The sequence below is a fragment of the Thermothelomyces thermophilus genome, chromosome 1, assembly GCF_000226095.1.
Source record: "Thermothelomyces thermophilus ATCC 42464 chromosome 1, complete sequence".
Taxonomy (NCBI): Eukaryota; Fungi; Ascomycota; class Sordariomycetes; order Sordariales; family Chaetomiaceae; genus Thermothelomyces; species Thermothelomyces thermophilus.
The window spans coordinates 10,198,018-10,221,075 of record NC_016472.1 but is presented as its reverse complement, the minus strand read 5'-3'; the positions used below and the strand labels follow the sequence as shown (position 1 = coordinate 10,221,075).

The following is a 23,058-nucleotide window of genomic DNA, read 5'->3' as shown; positions in this document are numbered from 1 at the left end:
CTACTACTAAACCGGGGCTAAACGCCCTTATAGGAGGCCTACCCTAGCCTAATAGGCGGCTAGGAGTGCCTTGTTCGATGCCCGACAGACCTATATCTCCTTTCTATAGCCCGGAACCCCCTCCCTCTTGTAGCCGGCCAAGGGGGCAATGGCTATAGAGCCTACTATTACTACCGTGCCTTTGTCCTCTGCCCTAGCTACCTTAAATATAAATTAAGATCCTTTAATAGAATACCTAAGGTAATAAACAGGCCCTCGAGGTCCTACTAGAGGAGGCTAAATACGACCTATTAGCTATCTAGGAACTGTAGATTAACCGGTTTATAGGGTTAATATACTACCCCTAGGCTTCGAAATACTACCTAGTTTATAAGCCTAAGGGCAAGGCGGCTATTCTAATAGCCAAGCGCTTCCTAGTTAGCTAGTAAGACTATTCAGCAGAGGAAAACTAGTACAAGGTAACCTTTCTAGCCCTAGGGGAGAGGGGGTTTAAGCTCTAGTTAGTCTATAATAATAAGGGGGAGCAGGCCCTCCTATAGAACCTATTAGCCCTACTGTCACGATTTGGCCGTATAAGGCGACCTGACAAGGCATACAGAACCAATCAGGAACCATAAGATCTAAGGACTAATCAGGAAGTGATCGCAATGATCGCACTTCGATCAAGGCAAGCACCCGAACAATGATCAAAGGATCGTAGTAGCGATCATACGATCAGAACCTAAGGGAGAACACTTAGGAATAAGAGAACTAGACAAATATATTAGATAGTTAGTTATTCGTTCTAATAGACTCTAGGAGTTCACTAGTGATAGTAACCTATAATTATGGTACTTATACCAAGCATCGTTAACTACTATAAGAGACAACTCTAGTGTTATTATAAACCCTTTAGCTTTACCGAATCCCTTAGACGACCTGTACGCTTGTCTTGCTTCACTTACCTTCGTCTAAACCCTTTTTAAAGAAGTCTAAGTTAGGTTTGTTATATATTACTATTACTCCCTTTGTTCTATTATGGTTTAGAATGGAGGTGACTTTGACCTTGATATTGATATAGCTACTAATATTATGGCTAAATAGCTGCTTGCTTAGCTTAGTTAACTCTAGTAGCGGATCTAGGAGTTAGATTAGAGAGATAAGGCTATTTAAGCCCGAATTAAGGAACTCGAGAACGGCGAAAAGCATTTATAGAAGTTAGTTAACGAGGCCTACGCCAAAATTAAGGCACTTAAGGGCGCCAAAGTGAGCCGTATTAAGATCGAACTACCTAGCAAATACGGAGGAACTAAGGAGGATCTTGTAGGATTCCTAACAAACCTTTGATCCTACTTCTGGCTTAATGACGACAAGTTTCTAGACGATAAAGCTAAAGTCCTCTACGTAGCTACGAGACTAGAGGGCAAAGTACTTAGATGGTTTAAGCCTATATAGAATGACTACCTTATTAAGGAAGACGAAGACGATTAAGACGTATTTACGTAGGTAGTCTTTCGATCTTACGACCGTTTTAAAGAAGAGCTTTAGAAGGTTTTTAGTGACAAAGACAAGATAATTTATACGTAAGAAAGACTTGCTAATCTCTAATAGACCAAGTTAGTAGCCTCTTATATTATATAGTTTAGATAGGATATACTTAAGTCTTAGCTTAATAACGAGGCGTTAATATAATTATTCTATAACGGCTTAAAGGAAAAGGTTAAAGATAAGCTATATAAGTACGATTAGCCTAAGACCTTAGACAAATATATTATATAGGCCATTAGAATCAATAATCAACTCTATATACAAGAGTAGTAGAAATAAGGCCAAATAAACAGAACCGTAGTTAAGGCTAATGACAAGAAAAAGCGAGCGTATATCAATACCTCGTACGGGATATACCCTAGAGCTATAGATATAGATATAGCGTAGAAGTAAGACCGGAAGAAGACGATTAAAGACAAGTCCAATATTACCTACTATAACTATAGAAAGAAAGGGCACTATAAGCGAGAATTTTAAAGCCCGAAGAAAGAATAGAAGATAGTCCTTAGAAAGGAAATTACGGTTATCGATAAAACTACTAAGGACATTATCGAAGTAGTAGCTATAAGCTATAAAGACAGGGATAATAATATAGATAGTCTTAGATATAATAGTAACGGTAAAGACAAACAAGCACCGTACTCCGAACTAGTTACTATAGACCTAGAGATAGGTCTTACCAAATAGGATATAGTAGAAAAGTATATACTACTAATTTCGATTCTCCTAGCCTTAAGGTAGTAAGGTTTTATAGTTATATAGAGACGAGATAGATTATAGACAACTAATACCTAAGGAATTAAAAGACCTAGACCTAATGTTCTATTCCTCTAGAAACGAATCAAGTGGTACTATAATAAAGTTTTCTAACTTAATATAGAACTACACGAACGGGATAGACACCTGACTCGACTTACCTAGTAGAGTAATAAGATAAGGGACGAAATAAGGGAACTCTAATATATCGTAGAAACTATTAAAGGAGAATAGCCTATAATATATAATAGGCCTAATAGCTATACTAAGTACCTTAATAACTAGTAACTTAGTAACGATATATAGAACCTAGAATACTAGTTTACGCGCGCGAACTGTGGAAAAGATAAGCGTATATAGGAAAGCTACTAGAAGAAATACTCCTATCTTAGCATTAGAGTACCTACAGTCTATATATAATGGGAAGGATTTGGGAAAGAATTCTAATACCTCCTAGGCGATGCTACATAACTATACCCTCGATACGAGGTATATACGCAAATGCCCTAGTTCTAGTATATAGTATACGAATGCCAATATCACTTCCGCGACAAATTCGAAAACAATTACTAGCCGACCCGATAGGAAAACGGGGACAGAAGCTTATACCCTATAGAATAGGTCTATAATATAAGAAATAGAGCGGCCGAATTGCTCTAGAAGATCGAAGCCTATAATCTAGAAGGCATTATAGTAGTTCTAAAATGAGCCTAGCCTAGGCACTACAGAATAGGACGAGATATATAGAACTCGTGCTAGAGTAACAATTGCCTCTATTACGTAGACAAAAAGAAGTCGCGAATTCGGGAGCTTTAGATAAAGCTATAGTACATATAATAGAAAGTAAAACGGACCTAATAGTAGGAAGCCGTAAGCACCTAATGGCTTATAGAAATAAGCACAATTAATAAAGCCGCTATTAGCCAAATAACCGAAGAAGTTAGCACTGACCTAGGAAACAGGTTAGGGCCCTTCGAGGGGCCCGAAAACTATTAACGCCCGTATAGCGGCGAGTGGTAGCGTAGTACAGGAGGAACTGGCATAAGAGACCACTATATCGAGACCTCTTAGCAGAAATATAGGAAATCGCCGCAATCTTTGGACGACGGCGGCAAGATAAGCGACTATAGATAATAACATAATAGAAATAGCACGAAATGCTCGTACTAGTGGACAGTGGAGCAGAGATAAACCTGATTTCGCCGATACTTATAAATTAGCTACGAATACCCTAGAGAATAAAGCAGAAGTATAGCATAGTCAAAGGGCTATTTCCGACGTAATAGGTATATAAGAAAACTAAACCGATTAATATTACTATAGTAGGGAAGACTATGATAGTTATATTTAGTATTATAGATATAGGTAATGATAAAGATATAATATTAGGGTTACTATAGTATGAAGATTATAACCCGGACATTAGCTAGAAGAATAATAGCTACCTATAACCCTAAATGGAGTCGTATTCGACTAGCAAGATAGGGAGTATATAAGGATTATAAGCAAACGATACTTAAAGGAAGGTATATCCTATAGATCTACTATAAGAGATAGATAGTAGTAGGCAGACTACTATAGACTCTAGAAGAGGCGGTATAACGACATCGATATCGTAATAGGAGGAACAAGCTAAACCGCTAATAGCTATTCTCTCTGTTAACGAATGCGGAGCACTACAATTAGAGTAGTAGGTTAAGATAGGAGAAATTGCTAGTATTGCTATAGATAGAACCAAGTTCGTATATTATTAGAAAACCGAGAGATAAGACAAGACTAGGGAAGTACCGAAGGAATATAAAGGATACCTAGCGTTTGAACTAAAGTATCTAGAAGGATTACTAGAATACGGCCTATAGGATTACAAGATCAAGCTCAAGGAAGGAGCACGACTAAAGTTCTTTAAGATTTACTATATAAGCTAGATATAGAATAAAGAACTTAAGCGATATTTAGAGGAGAACCTTCGAAGAAGATATATCTGCCTGTTAACGTTACTAGCAGGCTACCTAATCCTATTTATACCTAAGAAAGATAGAAAGCTATAGTTATACGTTAACTATTGGTAACTTAACGAATGGACTATAAAAAACTAATACCTGTTACTACTAATTTTACAGCTCCGAGATTAGTTAGCAGGAGCCTAATATTTCATATATTTTGACTTACTATTAGCCTATAACTATATATAGATTAAAGAAGGCGACGAGTAGAAAACGGCCTTTAGGATACCCTATAGCTACTACAAGTACCTTGTTATACCATTCGGACTTATAAACGCGCTGGTAACGTTCTAAGCCCCGATTGATCAAGCTATCTAGCCCTTTCTTGACAAATTTACGGTATATTATCTTAACAATATACTTATCTTCTCTAAGACAATAGACAAACACCGGAAGTACGTAAAAGCAGTGCTAGACGCGCTATATATATATAAACTATTAGTTAATAAGGAAAAGAGCGAATTCTACGTTAGGAAAACGGTATTTCTAGGATACAAAATATCCCTAGGATAAATCTAAATAGAACCTTTAAAGATCAAAGCTATCAAAGAGTAGCTACAACTAACGTTAGTTATAGAAATACAAAGCTTTATTAGATTTGCAAACTTCCATTAAATGTTCATTAGGAACTTTAGAGCGATTGTACAACCTTTATACGAACTTACTAGGAAGAATGCTAAATTCCAATGGGAAGAATAGCATGAGTAAGCATTTATATAGATCTGTAATGCTATTACCGAAGATCTAGTACTAGTATTACTAGATCCTAAGAAGCCATTTAAGGTAGAAACGGACGCTTTAGACTACGCTATCAGAGGACAATTAGGATAACAAGACAGACAAGGGAAGTTATATCCTATAGCCTTCTTTTTAAAGAAGCTCGATAGACTATATCTTAATTATCCGATCTATAATAAGGAACTACTTATAATTATTAAAGCTTTTAAGGAATAGTAACTATACCTTAGTAGCACGATTAAACCGGTATAAGTATATATAGATTACAAGAATTCATAATACTTTACGATAGCAAAGGAGCTTAACAGACGACAAATACGATAGGTAGAATATCTCGCAGAATTCAACTTTAAGATCTGTTATAAGAAGGGCAAAGAGAACATACAAGTAGACATCTTAAGCCGATAAACGGATTATATAGAAGGACGAACGGAAACAATACTACCATTATTTAAGGAACGAATAGACAGAACGCTATATTATAAAATGTAGACACCTATAGAAGATAATCTACTTGACTCGTTCCTAGAATACTACGTAATCTTTCGAGAAGAAAGGATTAACGAGGTATAGTATTAAGTAGCACCCGGACTACTAGTACCTAATAGAGTGGAAGAAAGAGATAGAAAACTCTAGTACCGAGGCAAAGCATATATCTACGACTAGGACTAATAGCTATAGATGATTCGAGAACTCTACGAGTCGAAACTCGGAGGATATAAAGGAGTTACGAAGACTGTTATATAAGTTAGGAAACACTACGACTTTCTATAGTTAATAGTACGAGTTAAGGAAGTCGTACGGAATTATAACATTTATAATCGAAGCAAAACGGCACGATATAAGCTATATAGGCTACTTTAGCCACTACTAATAGCTAATAAACTATAGAGCTTAGTTACGATAGACTTTATTATAAAGCTACTAAAATCTAAAAATATAGCTATAGGAGTAATCTATAATAGTATTCTTACTATAGTAGATTACCTAACTAAGTAGGTATATTTCTTTCTTTATAAGGAATCTTAGATAGCTAAACAGTTAGCAGATATAATCTATTAGCAAGTTATATTAGTATATGCTTAGCTATAAGAATAGATTACCGATAGAGATACCAAGTTTATATCGAAGTTCTAACAAATATTAATATAATAATTAGGCGTTAATAGTAAGCTATTAACGGCATATTACCTATAGACTAATAGACAAACAGAGTAACTAAACCAAGTTATTAAGTAATATCTCCATTCTTATATTAACTACTAGCAAGACGACTAGGTTATACTATTACTAATAGTATAACTTGCTTATAATATAATACTAACGGAAACAACTAAAGTTATACCGTTCTTCGCGAACTATAGATATAAAGCAGACCTTAGGTAAGGACTAGAGGTTATAATGCTAAGAGTAGTAGTCAAAGCGGAACAAATGTACATACTATATAAGAAGCTTAAAAAGGAACTTGAGTTTATTAAGACTAGAATGAAGAACTACTATAATAAATATAGGCTCGAGGGACCTCGCTTAGAAAGGGGAGATAAAGTCTACCTAATTATACGAAACCTATAAACCAAGCGACTAAGCACGAAGCTAGACTTTAAGAAGGTCGGACCCTTCGTTATCAAAGAATAAATTTCGACATCTAACTACCGACTATCGTTACCGTCATCTATATAACTACAGATGGATGTTTTTTATATTTCACTTCTCGAACTAGCACCAAAGAACGCTAAGGTTGCTATGTATATCGAAGCAGAGGACGAAAAGGAAGAATAGGATGTCGAAGAAATTCTAGATTTATATATTATTAATAGAGAACTATAGTATCTAGTTAAATAGCTTGATTTCGGACTAGAAGATAACTTATAGGAACCTGTTAAGAACCTAAATTGCCCCGAGAAACTTTAGTAGTTTCACTAGAGAAACCCTAACTAACCGGAAGCGACGGACCCGAAACTAACTCGAAATCGGCTAGCAAGGACGGATCTAAAGGAACTTCAGGATATACGGAATTCTAAAGCTGTCCGAAATCGGCGGATAAGCGAGACGGGGTTAAAGAGGGTATAGTAACCCTAGAAGCCTCTATTACTACTGCCGCTTTAGCCTCCTCATGTTCTACTCGCTCTAACTCCTTTATACTATCGATACCCTAAGTAATAGCCCTTATCATCTTCTTAAACTACATTTGCTTCTATTTCCGGAGACAAAGGACCTACTCCTTAGTAGCTATAAGCTTATCCTTAAGTTTTTAATACTAAGCCGTAATAGATCGAAGCTAAGTAGGAAAAACGCTAAGAACGTTATAATTCGAACGCTTATTACGAATACACTCTACATATCGAGAAGAATCGCTTTTCGAAACCTCGTACAAACTGAGGCCTTTAGACTTATATGGTATATAAGGACATATCGTTAAAAGATTATCCGAGGAAAGAATTACAGCTAGGAGATGGTTAGCACGAAGAGTTGGCGTAGCAGGCTTAGACTTTGACTTCTTTCTTATACAATCAGTTATCTTAACAATATTATAAAAGAAAGAGAAGAGGGAGACTAAGGAATATAACTATATATAAGCAAGGAAAGGGGTATTAGCATTATTTTAAATAGACCTAAGTCTTTTAAGAACAAAAGACCTAAAGGAGGGGCATCATATCACGATTTAGCCATATAAGGCGACCTAACAAGGCACATAGAACTAATCAAGAACCGTAAGATCCAAGGACTAATCAGGAAGTGATCGCAGTAATCGCACTTCGATCAAGGCAAGCACCCGAACAATGATCGAAGGATCGCAGCAACAATTACACGATTAGAACCTAAAGGGGAACACTTAGAAATGAGGGAACCAGACAAGTATATTAGATAGTTAGTCACTCGTTCTAGTAGACTCTAGGAGTTTACTAGTGATAGTAACCTATAATCATAGTACTTATACCAAGCATCGTTAACTACTATAAGAGACAACTCTAGTGTTGTTATGAACCCTTTAGCTTTACCAAATTCTGTGACGAACCTAACTCAGACTTCTTCTGAAAGGGTTTAGACGAAGGTAGATTGAGCGGGACAAGCGGGCAGGTCGTCTGAGGGATTCGGTAAAGCCAAAGGGTTCACAACAACACTAGAGTTGTCTCTCATAGTAATCAGCAATGCTTGGTATAAGTACTGTAATTGTGATTGTTACCACTGGTGAACTCCCAGAGTCCACCATAACGAGTGACTATCTACATGTATATATACTCCTTCTGACCGCTTACGGCCCTCTTCGATCCTGTCCTTGGATCGCCTTTGGTAGCTAGCTATCCTCCGCTATCTTTCCCTTTTGGCAATTGTTCGCCCGTGGTAGCCTGTGCTCCCTAGCGATCCGTGTCAGCCTCGCTTCGTGCCCTTCTTGATTGGTGGCTCATTCAGCCCTCTGTGCCCCACCGGGTCGCGGTATATGGTTGGCTCGTGACAAATCCCTTAGACGACCTGTACGCTTGTCCCGCTTTACTTACCTTTGTCTAAACCCTTTTAGAAGAAGTCTAAGTTAGGTTTGTCATACCTACCTTGGCTAACCTACCCCCTAGTTCTTATAGGTGACTTTAACCTTTATTACCTAGTCTAGGACCTATTTAATAGGCTTAGCCTGGGGGCTAGGGACCTCTTTAGCCTTATAGACTAGTAGGACCTTAACCTATGTATGCCTTATAGCTAGGTCACTAGGGCCCCCTAGGGGGACTAACGTAGCTAGCCTTCTATAATAGACCTATTCTAGGCCTCGGCCAGGCTAGAAGCGACCTATAAGGATATCGTGGAATGTAGGAAATCTAACTACTACCTATAGACCCTAAATGTCTCCCTCTAAGGGACTAACGGGCCTATACCGGCTAGTAAAGAGTGGGACTAGAAGAGCCTAGATGAGGAGGTCGCGCGGGCCAAGGCGGCCTACCTCCTACTCTAGCTTGGTAGGTAGGCATCGGCCCCGGCCGGGCCTGTCTTCCGGGGCCCGGAGGAGCTTCTACAGACCTTCGACAGGCTTATAGAGGCCCTTAAAGAGATAGCTACGGTCTCGGCCCCGGCAAAGAAGGCTAGTACGGGTGGCAAACGAGCTCGATAGTAGACGAAGGAGGTTCGAGAGGCCCGGAAGAGGGCCAAGGAGGCAGAGAGGGCCTATAGGGGTACTCTAAACCCCTATATACAGGAAGCACTTTGGCAGGCCCTATAGGACTAGGCTAAGACTATTACGGCCGCGAAGACCAAAAGCTAGAGAGCTATACTACGGGAGGTAACTAACCGGCCGGACCTGTTATAGAGACTAGAGCGGTAGGCAAGGCTATAAAGCCACCTACCGGTCGACCCTCTAAAGCTCCCGGCCTTCGAAGGAGGGCTTATAACCTACTAATAGAAGGCTAGAGCACTGGCTGATAAGTTCTTTCCAAACCCGGAAGTAGACCTATCGGATATCAATGACCTAGATCTAAACGACCATTAGGAGCCGAAGTTCGAAATAAGCTAGGAGGTTATAGTAGGTAAAGTTAAGGTAGTACTAGCTAGGGCGGCCCTATAGAAAGCCCTAGGGGAGGACCTCCTCCCTATAGGCCTATTAAAGGCCTATAGGCGGCTACTCTACCGGATACTAGCTAAACTAGCCTCAGAGAGCCTATAGCTCGGCTGTTTCCCGGCCTGGTTTAAAAGGGTCAAGATAGTAGTCCTCTATAAGCCCGGCAAACCCCTATAGGCCTACTTTACCCCAGGTGGCTATAGACCTATAGCGCTCCTACTAATAGTAGGCAAGGTATTAGAGGCTATAGTTACCTAGAAGGTAACGGCCGTTGTAGAGGCCTATAGGCTTCTCCTGGCCGAACAAATAGGCAACCGGGAATATAGGTCTACCGAACTAGCCATCCGGCTTATTACAGCCTAGGTTTAAGAGGCTTAGAGGCATAAGGCGGCTGCCTCCCTCCTATAACTCGATATCTTAGGGGCCTTTGACACTATTAACTATATCCGGCTACTGGCCACTTTACGGAGCCAGGGCTTCCCGAAGTGGTTAGTAGTCTAGGTTAGGGAGTGGCTACGGGATAGGGTAGCTATCCTTCACTTTGATGGCTAGGAAACAGAGGATATAGTAGTAAGGGCTAGGGTCCCCTAGGGGTCACCCCTCTCCCCTATACTATTTATCCTCTATATAGCCTCTCTTTACCAAGCCATTTACTAAGCTTGCCCTGTAGTTAGTTTAATAGGCTTTGCTAACGATACTAATCTTCTAGCCTTTAGGAGGGCCAAGGAAGCCTATAATGGTTAGCTATAGAGGGCTTAGAAGGCCTACCTATAATAGGCAAAGACCTAGGGTATAGCTTTTGCCCTAGAAAAGTACGAACTTATCTACTTTAATAAGGGCCGGAAATAGTAGGTACGGCTATTAGAGCTCCTACAGCCCGGAGGGGGTATTACCACTATAGCCCTGTCAAAGTCGGCCAGATTCCTAGGGGTCTAGCTAGACTAGAGGCTATAGTAGGGCCCCTATTACATAAAGGTAGCTAAGAAGCTAGAAACCTAGGAGTTCGCCCTAACTAGGCTTGCTACAAAGACCTAGGGCCCTAGCCTCCTACGGGCCCGCGAGGTCTATACCAAATGTATCTATAGCGCCCTAGCTTATAGGGCCTCGAACTTCTATAAGCCTACCAAGCTAGGGGGTAAGCCGGAAGGCCCTGCTAGGGAACTATCAAAGGCCTAATACAGGGCCCTTCGAGTAGTTACCAGGGCCTATAAGGCTACCCCTATCCGGTGCCTCGAAATAGAAGCCTAGGTACTACCCCTTGACCTCTACCTTAATAAGAGGCTAGCTAACTTCGAAGCTAAACTCGACTAACCGCTCTTATAGACCGGGGTAGGTCCGGGGGCCTCCTAGGTCCCTACGAGGGCTCTTATCTAACAGGCCTATAATAGGCTAAGCTAGAGGTTCCGGAAGAGAAGGGCTAAGGCAAGGGGCCGGGAGTCAAAGCCTATAGCCTTAGAGGTAGCAAGGTTAACGGTCCGGCAGTAGGTTTAGGAGGGCTATAGAGAGGGTTAACCCCCCCTATAGACCCTATAAAGAAGGCCACAGGCTATAGAACTAGCCGTGTTAGCTAGCTAGAGCAACCGGTAGAGGGCCGACTAAGCCAGCAGGAGGATATAGCGCGTGTCAGACAAGGACCCTCTATACCTAGTTTTTACAGGGGAAGGCCTACAAAGGCACTAGGGCCTAATAAAGGCCTAGAGCTCCCTACTAGTATAGGCCTATATAAGGGCTATTAGCCTCCGTGACTTCCTTTTTAGGGTTCAAGTCCTGGGGGTCAGTACCCTTTACTATGCCTGTGGCCGAAGGAGGGAAACTGTGGAGCACCTAGTCGTATGGTGCCCGAACTTACCAAGAAGCCGAACGTGGGAATCCTGGGAAATACGGTCGCAAAGGGACCTAGACCTCGTTCTACGGGGTATAGGGACCCGTAACTATCGTTTGGCAAGGAGGGTTCTATAGTGGCTAATAGACCTAGGGAGGCTTCCGGAATACCGCCTCGCAAGGAGGCTAGACCGGGAGGGAAGGCCTCTATAGGGCTATTTTAGCCACTTCTCCTTTTCTTTGTAGTGTATTAGTACTCTGGATTAGGCGTTAGAGGCAGGACAGAGGTTTTTATCCGGCCTATTAGGCACGGTTTCCTTTGTATATAACTAGAGAGGCTCTGGCATGCTTATTAGCATAGCGGTGTAGGACTAATAATAATAATAATAATAACATGATACCAATGGCGGAATGCGTGCCTGGGAGCTCGTAATCTTCACCATCGACGCCCATTCAATGACCCTCTACCGTCCACCGTGAACCATCCGTCTGGTCCTGTAATGCTGTGCAGTATCAGAAAGCGGGGACGTGGGGGTTAGCAGATGTGTGAGGAGGATGGCAGGGTCGATGATGTAAATTCATCTCGTCAGCTGGGCCAACCTGTGGTTGAAGGGCTGCTGTCAACTTTATATAAAATGGGACACTCTCCGTCGGCCGTGGTGGAAGGAGGAATGAAGGACTAAGTTGATAACCTCTGATTCCGCGAAAACAAGCATCAGCCATCAATACCCCAGAAGTGCTCCGCATCGCAGGCCCAACGAGAAAGAGCACAATGGCTCCGTCGGCAATCGATACCGAGACCCCTACGGTGACCAAAGGTCCGGCTCGTGAGCCTCTCAAGCTCTCGGGGGCACTTGAAGCGTACGAATACTTTGATGTCACTCCCGTCATTGGTCGAGAGTTCCCTACGGCCAAACTGGACGAATGGCTGAATGCCCCCAACTCCGACGAGCTTTTGAGAGATCTGGCCATCACTAGTAAGTCACATGCCACTCGTGGTCCTGCCTTTGGGCGGCGCCGTGGCTTACAACTCCAGTCTCCCAGCGTGGCGTCGTATTCTTCCGTGCCCAGGATGGCCTGACCAACGAGACGCAGAAGAATCTCATCCTGAGACTCGGTGAGCTGACCGGACGGCCTGCCACCTCGGGGCTCCATATTCATCCCATCCTCAACTCCGAGCGTGAACTGGGAGGTGATGACCTCGAGATCAGCACCATCAGCTCGATCCAGAATAAGAAGTTTTATTCCAAGGTTGCCCCAGAGACGCTCAGCGCGAAAAAGCAGAACAGTGGTCAATGGCATAGCGATATTGCATTCGAACCTGTGCCAGCTGATTACACGTCCCTCCGCTTGATTGAGCTTCCCACCACTGGTGGAGGTATGTGGCTGCTCGGGAGGGAGGCAACCCAGAGATACCGCTAACAGAGGCTCTCTCAGACACCCTCTGGGCATCGGGATACGAAATCTACGACCGCATCAGCGAGCCGTACCAGAAGTTCCTCGAGGGTCTTACGGCCACCTTCGAGCAGCCTGGATTCCAGAAGGTGGCCGAGGCGTCTGGTTTCAAGCTTTACGACAAGCCACGAGGCGCCCCTGAGAGCGTCGGCACCGAGCTTAAGGCAGTTCACCCCGTCGTGCGTACCAATCCCGTCACCGGCTGGAAGAGCATTTTCCCCGTGGGTGGCCATGTCAAACACATCAACGGCTTGACCCAGGAGGAGAGCTCGAGGCTCCTCGAATGGTTTCTAGACCTGATCTACAAAAACCACGACCTGCAGGTCCGGTTTAAGTGGAAAAACCCCAACGACATCGGTGAGCGATTCCCCCTTCATATCTGGACAGAAAAGTGTACTGACAGCATCGGTAGCCATCTGGGACAACCGGTCCGTGTTCCATACCGCTACCTTTGACTATTTGGACGGGAACTATGGTGAACGCTTTGGAAACCGAGCGGTCGGCCTAGGCGAACGGCCGTACCTAGACCCTAATAGCACTTCGAGGAGGGCTACGCTCAGCAAGACCTAATTCGATAGCAACTAGGTAGTAATAGGTTTAAATGAAACCAACCTAGGTATTGTCTTCCTTTCCCCTAATAGAGTAACTCTAGTAAGCTTAGTATTAGCCGGTTAGTAATGGTTACTAAAGTTAAGACAGACCTTATATATTCATTTAGAGAAACTATATATAAAATATAATAATATTAAGATTTAATTATGTTTTTATATACCATATATCTTAATAAATATAATAGTATTAAGCTAATAATAACTCTATTATAATATATACATTAAATTAAACTTCTATCTAATTAGATTAATAGAAGATAGTAGTTCCAATAGATAGAAGAAGGTTATAGTATTGTAAATAGTTCAAAAATGCGATGTCTCCTTCCTACGTTTGCTAGCCCTATGGCTCTATGTAAGTAGAGGATAGGAACAAAGAACCTTCCGTTTGCCAGTCCGTTTGCCAAATCCATAGGGCTTATCTTATCCAACCTTATATGATAGACCCGTCTATAGATAACATACTACATTATAGATAAAATGAATTATAAGCCTTAGTATCTAAGGTATATAAGTAACTAAGGTAATAATAGACTAGGGTTAGAAGCTCTTAATGTAATTAGATAGTTATAAGGTATAGGTTTATTTTTCTAGCTCTAAGGAGCTTAGTTATATATAATAGATATATATAAAGGGCGTTTATCTAAGGGCATTATTATAAAAATAAGGAATAGTAAAGATAATAAACACTTGTTTATTTAGATAAGTTTATAACTAAGATATAGTTCTTCTTTCTTTTATAAGTTTAGGTATCCTTTTCTATATTACTAGATTATTTTATATCTATCTAGAGGGATATTACTATCATTACTTTTATTATATCTATTGTCATTATTATCTAAAGGACTAGATTTGTCTGGTATAACTATAGATACTTAGACGCTCTAGATACTTTAAGCTAATGCTCCTCTTTATCTAACTAGATAGAGGTTTGATTTTAGAGATATATAGCTATATTAGAGAGAGTTAGTATTAGCTTATATATTTTTAGAAGCTTAATTATAGAAGAGCTTAGCTCTAGGTTAGCATTATACTCTTAGAGCTTAAGTATATAGTTCTATAGAAAGGTAATGTTTAGCCCTTCCTACCTATTATCTATATTCCTGGTTTTCTACTATCTATTTAGATCCTAAACTAGCAAGAACCCCTATATCTAAGCTATCACTTAGATATATATCAGGGGTATAACTTCTCTAGTATTGTTAACCTCTGGTTACTTATTTGTTTAGTTAGAGTTAATAAGTTTATTAAGTTTCTTAGCTAGCTCTATTGCTTATTAATTACTATTATTATTAACGTTATTAACTCCTTTGTATAATACTACTATAAGGGGCTTGAACCTTCTTTATTAATATTTATATAATTTAGCTATTATTAGGCTACCTCTTTTATAATATTATATATAATACTTTAGATAATATATATAAGTTCTTATATATATTCCTTATTAATATCTAACTTATTCTCCTTATAACCCTAGGCTTAGTTAATATCTTCCTTAAGGTCGTCCTAGGTATAACTTATAGTTATAACCTCTATAACCTTTATACCTTTAGTAATAATTATAACTTCCTTATCTAGAGATAGTTTCTAATCTTTCTATAAACTATAATACTTATTTCTTAAAATGTCCTTTCTTACTATAATTATAATAGGTAATATTAGACTTATCTTTCTTAATACTAGTTATATTAGCCTATTAAGCCTAGGTAGTATCTATATCTATCCTAGCTAGATATATTCTATAAGAAGTACTTCTAAAATACTTCTTCTTATTATTTACCTTATATATCAAGGGTATAATATTCTTACCTTTATATTACTATATATATATATATATATGTAATTATTAATATAAATTACTATTCTAATATATTTATTAAGAGTATTAGGATAGTCTAACTTATATAGCTTATCCTTAACTTCTTCCTTAAGTCTATTATAGAATAGCTATATTAATCCCTCCTTATTAATCCTAATATAGAGTAAGTCCTACTAGAACTAGGTAATATAGGCTAAGGCCGACTTAGTCTACTTAAGTTATATAAGTCGTTCCTAGGTATATAACTTCTTATTAATATCTCTAAACACCTTATACATTTCTCCTTTAAACTTAGTATATCGCTTAAAAACCTTCTAGGTAAACTCATCCTAGTTATTATCGTTATCGTGTTCTAGATAGTCTTTTAGGGTTCGTTTAAACTATTAGAGTACCTTTTCTTTAAGATAGGATATAGTAGTATACCTAACCTTCTAGGCTTTATTAACAAATTATTCCTTATAGTAGAGGAAATAAGCCCTTATCTAGATAAGCTAGCTAGAGAGTTCTTCCTTACTACCTCTATATTTAAATAGAGCCTTTATCTTAGCCTTACTAATACTATAGCTATAAAGAGTAGTATTTTCCTACTTAAAGGCTATAATATAGGTATTAATCTGCTTAAGTAACTATTATACCTAGGCTAATAACATAGTAATAATGCCTATAGCTTAGGCCTAAAATATAAGAGTATTAGGTATAAGAGTAATAGAGATTATAATAATTAGTACCTTTAGTTAAGCCTATAATAGTAACTAAAGTAAATAAGTAATATATAACAAATCCTAGGCCCTTATTTACTAAGAGGGACTTCTAGATTAAAGGTTAACTAAGCAAGGTAAGGTTTAATAAAGCTAAAGGGTTTATAATAAGTATATACAAGTAATTGTCTTATTATTCCTAAAAGGAATACTTATAAATTGCTTATTAGAGAACCTCTTAAAGGTTCTTCTAAGGAGTGACTAGCTAGCTTATATATATATATAGCTATTTTACTTTATTTACTAATAATAATGTTAATTATTACTAGTTTTATCTATAATAATAATAAACTCCCTAATTATTACTAGTTTTAGTAATAATAATCCCCTAATTAGTCTATTAAGCGATTAGCTACTAGTTATCCTATAGTCTAGCTATAGCCTCCTAGGCTGCTAATATAGTTATTTTATAATACTAGGGTAAAGTTTAATATTATTATTATTATTAGTCCTATATTACTATGCTAAGAGGTATACTAGAGCCTCTCTAGTTAAATATAAAGGAAACTATACCTAATAAGCTAAATAAAAACCTCTATCCCTTTTAAACTTAATATCTCATTATTCCTTTTATCTTTACTAATAGTATTAACTACCCACAGGCCCTAAACGTCTCCCTCTAGGGGACCAATAGGACTATACCGGCTAGTAAAGGGTAGGACTAGAAGAGCCTAGACGAGGAAGTTACGCGGGCCGAGGCAGCCTACCTCCTGCTCCGGCTTAGTAGATAGGCATCGGCCCTAGCCGGGCCTATCTTCTAGGGCCTAGAGGAGCTTCTATAGGCCTTCGACAGGCTTATAGGGGCCCTCAAGGAAATAGCTATAGTCTCGGCTCTGGTAAAGAAGGCTAGTATAGGTAGCAAACGAGCTTGATAGTAGACAAAGGAGGTTCGAGAGGCTAGGAAGAGGGCTAAGGAGGTAGAGAGAGCCTATAGGGGTACTCTAAACCCCTATACGTAGGAGGTACTTCGGCAGGCCCTATAGGACCAGGCTAAGACTATTACGGCTATAAAGACGAAGAGTTAGAGGGCTACGTTATGGGAGGTAACTAACCGGCTGGACCTACTATAAAGGCTAGAGCGGTAGGTAAGGCTATAAAGCTACCTACTAGTTAACCCTCTAAAGCTCCTAGCCTTTAAAGGAGGGCTTATAACCTATTAATAGAAGGCTAGGGCCCTGGCTAATAAGTTCTTTCTAAACTTAGAAGTAGACCTATTAGATATTAACGACCTAGATTTAAATGACTACTAGGAGCCGAAGTTCGAAATAAGCTAGGAGGTTATAGTAGGTAAAGTCAGGGTAGTATTAGTTAAAGTAGCTCTATAGAAGGCCCTAGGGGAGGACCTCCTCCCTATAGGCCTACTAAAGGCCTATAGGCGGCCGCTCTACTAGATACTAGCTAAACTAGCCTTAGAGAGCCTATAGCTTGGCTATTTCCTAGCCTAGTTTAAAAGGGCTAAGATAATAGTCTTCTATAAGCCTAGCAAACCCTTATAGGCCTACTTTACCCTAGGTAGCTATAGGCCTATAGTACTCTTACCGATAGTAGGTAAGGTGCTAGAGGCTATAGTTACCTAGAAGGTAACGGCTATTATAGAGGCCTATAGGCTTCTCTTAGCTAAGTAGATAGGTAATTAGGAATATAGGTCTACTAAACTAGCTATTTAGCTTATTATAGCCTAGGTCTAAGAGGCTTAGAGGTATAAGGTAGCTACCTCCTTCCTATAGCTTAATATCTTAGGGGCTTTCGATATTATTAACTATACCTAGCTATTAGCCACTTTATAGAGCTAGGGCTTTCTAAAGTGGTTAGTAATCTAGGTTAGGGAGTAGCTATAGGATAGGATAGCTATCCTTTACTTTAATAGCTAGGAGATAGAAGATATAGTAGTAAAGGCTAGGATCCTATAAGGGTTACCCCTCTCCCTTATACTATTTGTCCTCTATATAGCCTCTCTTTACTAGGCTATTTACTAAGCCTACCCTATAGTTAGTTTAATAGGTTTTGCCGATAATATTAACCTCTTAGCCTTTAGGAGGGCCAAGGAGGCCTATAATAGTTAACTATAGAGGGCCTAGAAGGCCTACCTTCAGTAGGCAAGGACCTAGGGTACAGCTTTTACCCTAGAAAAGTACAAGCTTATCTACTTTAATAGGGGCTAGAAATAGTAATCGTAACTACTAGAGCTCCTATAGCCTAGAAGGAGTACTATTACTATAGCCCCTTTAAAGTTAGCTAGATTCCTCGGGGTCTAGCTAGACTAGAGGCTATAATAGGGCCCTTACTATATAAGGGTAGCTAAGAAGCTAGAAACCTAGGAGTTTACCTTGACTAGGCTTACTATAAAGACCTAAGGCCCCGGCTTCCTATAGGCTTATAAGGTCTATACCAAGTATATCTATAACGCCTTAGCCTATAAAGCCTCGAACTTCTATAAGCCTACTAAGCCAGGGGGTAAGCCAGAAGGCCTTACTAGGGAACTATTAAAGGCCTAGTACAGGGCCCTTCAAGTAGTTACCAGGGCCTATAAGGCTACCCCTATCCAGTGCCTCGAAATAGAAGCCTAGGTACTACCCCTCGACCTCTATCTTAATAAGAGGCTAGCTAACTTTAAAGCTAAACTTGACTAACCGCTCTTATAGACTAGGGTAGGGCTAGGGGCCTCCTAGGTTCCTATAAGAGCTCTTATCTAATAGGCCTATAATAGGCTAAGCCAGAGGTTCTAGAGGAGAAGGGCTAGGGCAAGGGGCTAGGAGCCGAAGCCTATAGCCCTAGAGGTAGTAAGGTCGACGGTCCGGCAATGGGTTTAGGAGGGCTATAGAGGGGGTTAACCCCCCCTATAGACCTTATAAAGAAGGCTATAGGCTATAGAACTAGCTATATTAGCTAGCTAGAGCAACCATTAGAGGGCCGACTAAGCTAGTAGGAGGATATAGCACATATTAGATAAGGACCTTCTATACCTAGTTTTTATAAGGGAAGGCTTATAAAGGTACCAAGGCCTAATAAAGGCCTAGAGCTCCCTACTGGTATAGGCCTATATAGGGGCTATTAGCCTCTATAACTTCCTTTTTAAGGTTTAAGTCCTAAAGGTTAATACCCCCTACTATACCTATAGCCAGGGGAGGGAAACTATAGAGCACCTAGTCATATAGTACCCGAACCTACCAAGAAACCGAACGTAGGAATCCTAGGAAATACGGTCGTAAAGGGACCTAGACCTCGTTCTACGGGGTACAGGGACCTGTAACTATCGTTTGGCAAGGAGGGTTCTATAGTGGCTAATAGACCTAGGGAGGCTCCCAGAATACAGCCTCGTAAGGAGACTAGACCGGGAGGGAAGGCCTCTATAGGGCTATTCTAGCCACTTCTCCTTTTCTTTATAATATATTGGTACTCCGGATTAGGCGTTAGAGGCAGGATAGAGGTTTTTATCCGGCCTATTAGGTATAGTTTCCTTTGTATATAACTAGAGAGGCTCTGGCATACTTATTAGCATAGCAGTATAGGACTAATAATAATAATAATAATAATAATAATATAAGGGAGTTATAGATATATTAAAGAATAATAGTTATAAGTAGCTCCTATATAGGAAGCTAGAGTCTACCCTAGAATTAAAGGGTACCTTATATATATTAAAGGAGTAATCTATAATCTAGGTCTATATTATATTTACCTCCTTTAGAAATTTTTAGGCCTTATCTTAGATAGCCTAAAGCTAATATATATAATATTTATCCTTAATAACTCCCTCATCTTATAAGGCTATAAGCTATATATCTATAAAAATAGTATTCCCCTTTAGTAGATAATATATTTTAAATAATAATAAGGTACTAGTTATATCTATCTAAATAGTAAAAAGGAGCTATATTATATATTATATATCCTTAGGATAATCTTATTTATAATAAGATAAGATATTAGGATAAGAAGCTTATAATCCTAGTTATTAATAAAGTTCAAAGTTAAAGAAAGAGAGTATTTTAGCCTATTAAGCTTACTATTTACTAATTAAATAAGGCTAAGAGAAGTATTTAAGGTTCTTATAGTTAGTTAGGATCTAAAAAGAGGTAGTAATATTATAAAGCTTAGCTACCTAGACCTTTAGGTATAAGATAATTATAAGTAATTCCTTATCATAGATTATATAGTTCTATTTAGCTAGGGATAGTTTTATAGAATAGTAGGCTATAAGATATAAGACTTTATCTTCTTCCTATTAGGATAAATACCTTCTTAATGTTATCCTAGAGTAATCTACCTTAAGTATTATCTCTTATTTAGGATCTTATTATACTAGGATAGGTTCTAATATAAAGGCTATCTTAAGAGCTTTAAAGGCCTCTTATTCCTTAGTCTCTTACTAAAATAAGGTATTCTTATAAATTAATTATATCAAAGGTATAGTTAACTTAGAAAAGTTAAAGATAAAGTCTTAATAGAAGTTTATGAACCTTAGAAAACTCTATACTCTTTAAACCTTATATAGTACCTTTTACTTATAAATAGTAGCTAGCTTTTTAAGGTCTAGATAAATCTAAGCCCCTACCTTTATAATATAGCTAAGATATTTAACTTCTTTTATAATAAATATATATTTCTTAAGATCTAATATAAGTCTTACTTTCTATAGCCTTTAAAATATATCCCTTACCTACCTTATATAATCTTTCTTATTACTTAATATATAGATTAAGATATTATTAAGGTATATTATTATAAAGTTTCTAAATATTGGGCTAAGAGTATTATTAATATATTATTAGAAAGTTATAGGTATATCTATAAATCTAAAGAGGTAGATAAGCTATTTAAAGAGGCTAAACTAAGTCTAGAATATTATTTAATACTTATAGCCTTTTATAATCTAGATATAGTAGAAGGCTACCTAGATATTAAGCTTTATAAACTATTTAGCTCTAGCTAAGGAGTAAAGTATCTCCTTAATAAGTAGAAAGAGGTATTAATCTTACTTTATAATCTTATTTAACGCTTAATAGTTAATATAGAATCTTTATCCTTTATCTACTTTCTTTATTAAGAGGATAGGGGTAATAGCTAAAGAGGAGCTAGCTTAGATCTATCCCTTATCTAGTAAGTTAATAACTTACTTTTAGACTTCTAATAAATAATCTTATAATATATTATAAAGAGGCCTTTAAAGGAGTTTAAGAATCTTTCTATTTAGGCCTTCCTTTAATTTAATATAATAATTAGCTATATTATAATATAGAGGGAGTCTATTAACTTTTTCCTTATTAAAGAGGTTAATAAAGTTATAAAGTTTATCTAATAAGGTAACCTCTAACTTTATATTAGGCTTAGATTAGGTACCCCCTTTTTCTAGGCTATCTCTATTAAATTAGTATCTTAATTCTAAGATAGTTATTATCTCTTAGATATTAGTAACTAGAAAGGTATTAGAAGTCTTCTTTTTTTATATCCTTTATATTATATCTATAAAAACTATACCTATTATTTAGAAGATTCCTATTTATCTAGGCTATAAAGAGATCTTATAGATAAATAGTCCTAATTATATATTAATTTTAAGAATATTTATATATATATCTAGTATAACTTCCTAATATTTTATCTATAAGAGGCCTAATATAATATTATATATAAGTTCTAAGATTATATAGAATATAGCCCAGCTTTTCTAGCTATTAATATCTATTATAATATAAGCTATCTAAGTAATCTTCTAATCTAGTTATAGCCTAGTTATAATCCTAAAGGTATATATAATAGGTAAACTAATCTACTTAATTCTAAACTTCTAATATATTCTCTTACTAATGGTACTATAGCTAGAATATCTATTATTTACTTAAGTATTTATAAAGCTAATAAAGTTAAGGAAGATTAGAATAAGAAAAGGAGGTCTATGTATTCTTTTATTAATCTCTATAAACTTATCTTCTAGGTAATTATAATCTTCTAACCCCCTTATAAGACTTTACTTAGGGGTTACTCTTTTCTCTACTCCCTATCTTCTTTATTAGATAGGTCATTATCTTCCTTCTAATCTTTAGCTTTTAAGATATTAATATCGGTTCTTAACTAGTTCTACTATATTAGCCTTAAAGTAAGGGTAAAGTTATATTTAGTAATAAAGTAACCTTTCTATTTATATTAGATATATATTCTAGCTACTTATTAGGTTATATATACTTCTAGGCTAATCTATTTTACCTATAAGGTATTACCTTTATATTTTCTTACCTTATCTTTATTAGGTCCCTTCCTCTATAGGTTAGTATATAATAAGTTAATCCTAATTATTAGTATATCTCCTTCTATATCCTTTTCTCTTCATAGTTTAGGTATTACCTACTAACCTTATATCTATTAATATTTATTATTAAGCTAAAGAGCCTTAAGATCTATAGTAATCTTATAGTATTTCTTAACTATTATTATATAATTATCCTAAGGAATTCCTTATCTAACTATTATATATTTAAGTTTTAGAGAGAGGTATTATTATAATTTAATTAGGCGTAACTTATTACTCTAAATAAAGCTACCTACCTTCGATAGCTTAGCTTTAAATTAAATAATAAAGGTAGTAAATAGTTTGTTATCTCTCTATTATAAGAATTCTAGTTCTAACAAGGCTATTATCTTCTTAAAGGGGTTAGAGAAAATACTCTTGTCACAGGCCTAGGCTTTCTTTAGGCTTTGCCTAGTAATAGACTAGACCTACCTAGCAATAGACCGGACCTACTCGACCTACCAAGGCGTATATAATTAGTTTACGAGACGTTTATAGGTTATTTGTAGGGCGTATGGTTAGGGCCTGCTTAGGACCTAACCTAGAGCCTAACTAGGCCCTACCTAGGTCATGTACGTATATACTAAAAAGGCGCTCCTCTGTATAACTCTTGTATTCTTCCTCTTTTTCCTCCCTAAGGTAGTCGAATAAAACATTATACGCTTATCTATAGATGCTATAAGGCTAGTATATTACATTTTGACTATCTTCTCTTACTGGTAGTAACTCCCTAAGGGAGTT

General features: G+C 37.8%; 1 protein-coding gene across 1 annotated transcript; it reads left to right on the top strand.

Annotated features, from left to right (window-relative positions):
• Positions 1-12,160: 12,160 nt before the first annotated feature.
• On the top strand, positions 12,161-13,413 carry MYCTH_2051168 (uncharacterized protein; the record flags this gene model as incomplete). The annotated part of the gene is made up of 4 exons (XM_003660829.1): positions 12,161-12,365; positions 12,425-12,766; positions 12,826-13,200; positions 13,247-13,413. 4 exons carry the CDS (start codon positions 12,161-12,163, stop codon positions 13,411-13,413), a joined length of 1,089 nt encoding a protein of 362 aa, XP_003660877.1.
• Between the last annotated feature and the right edge of the window lie 9,645 nt (positions 13,414-23,058).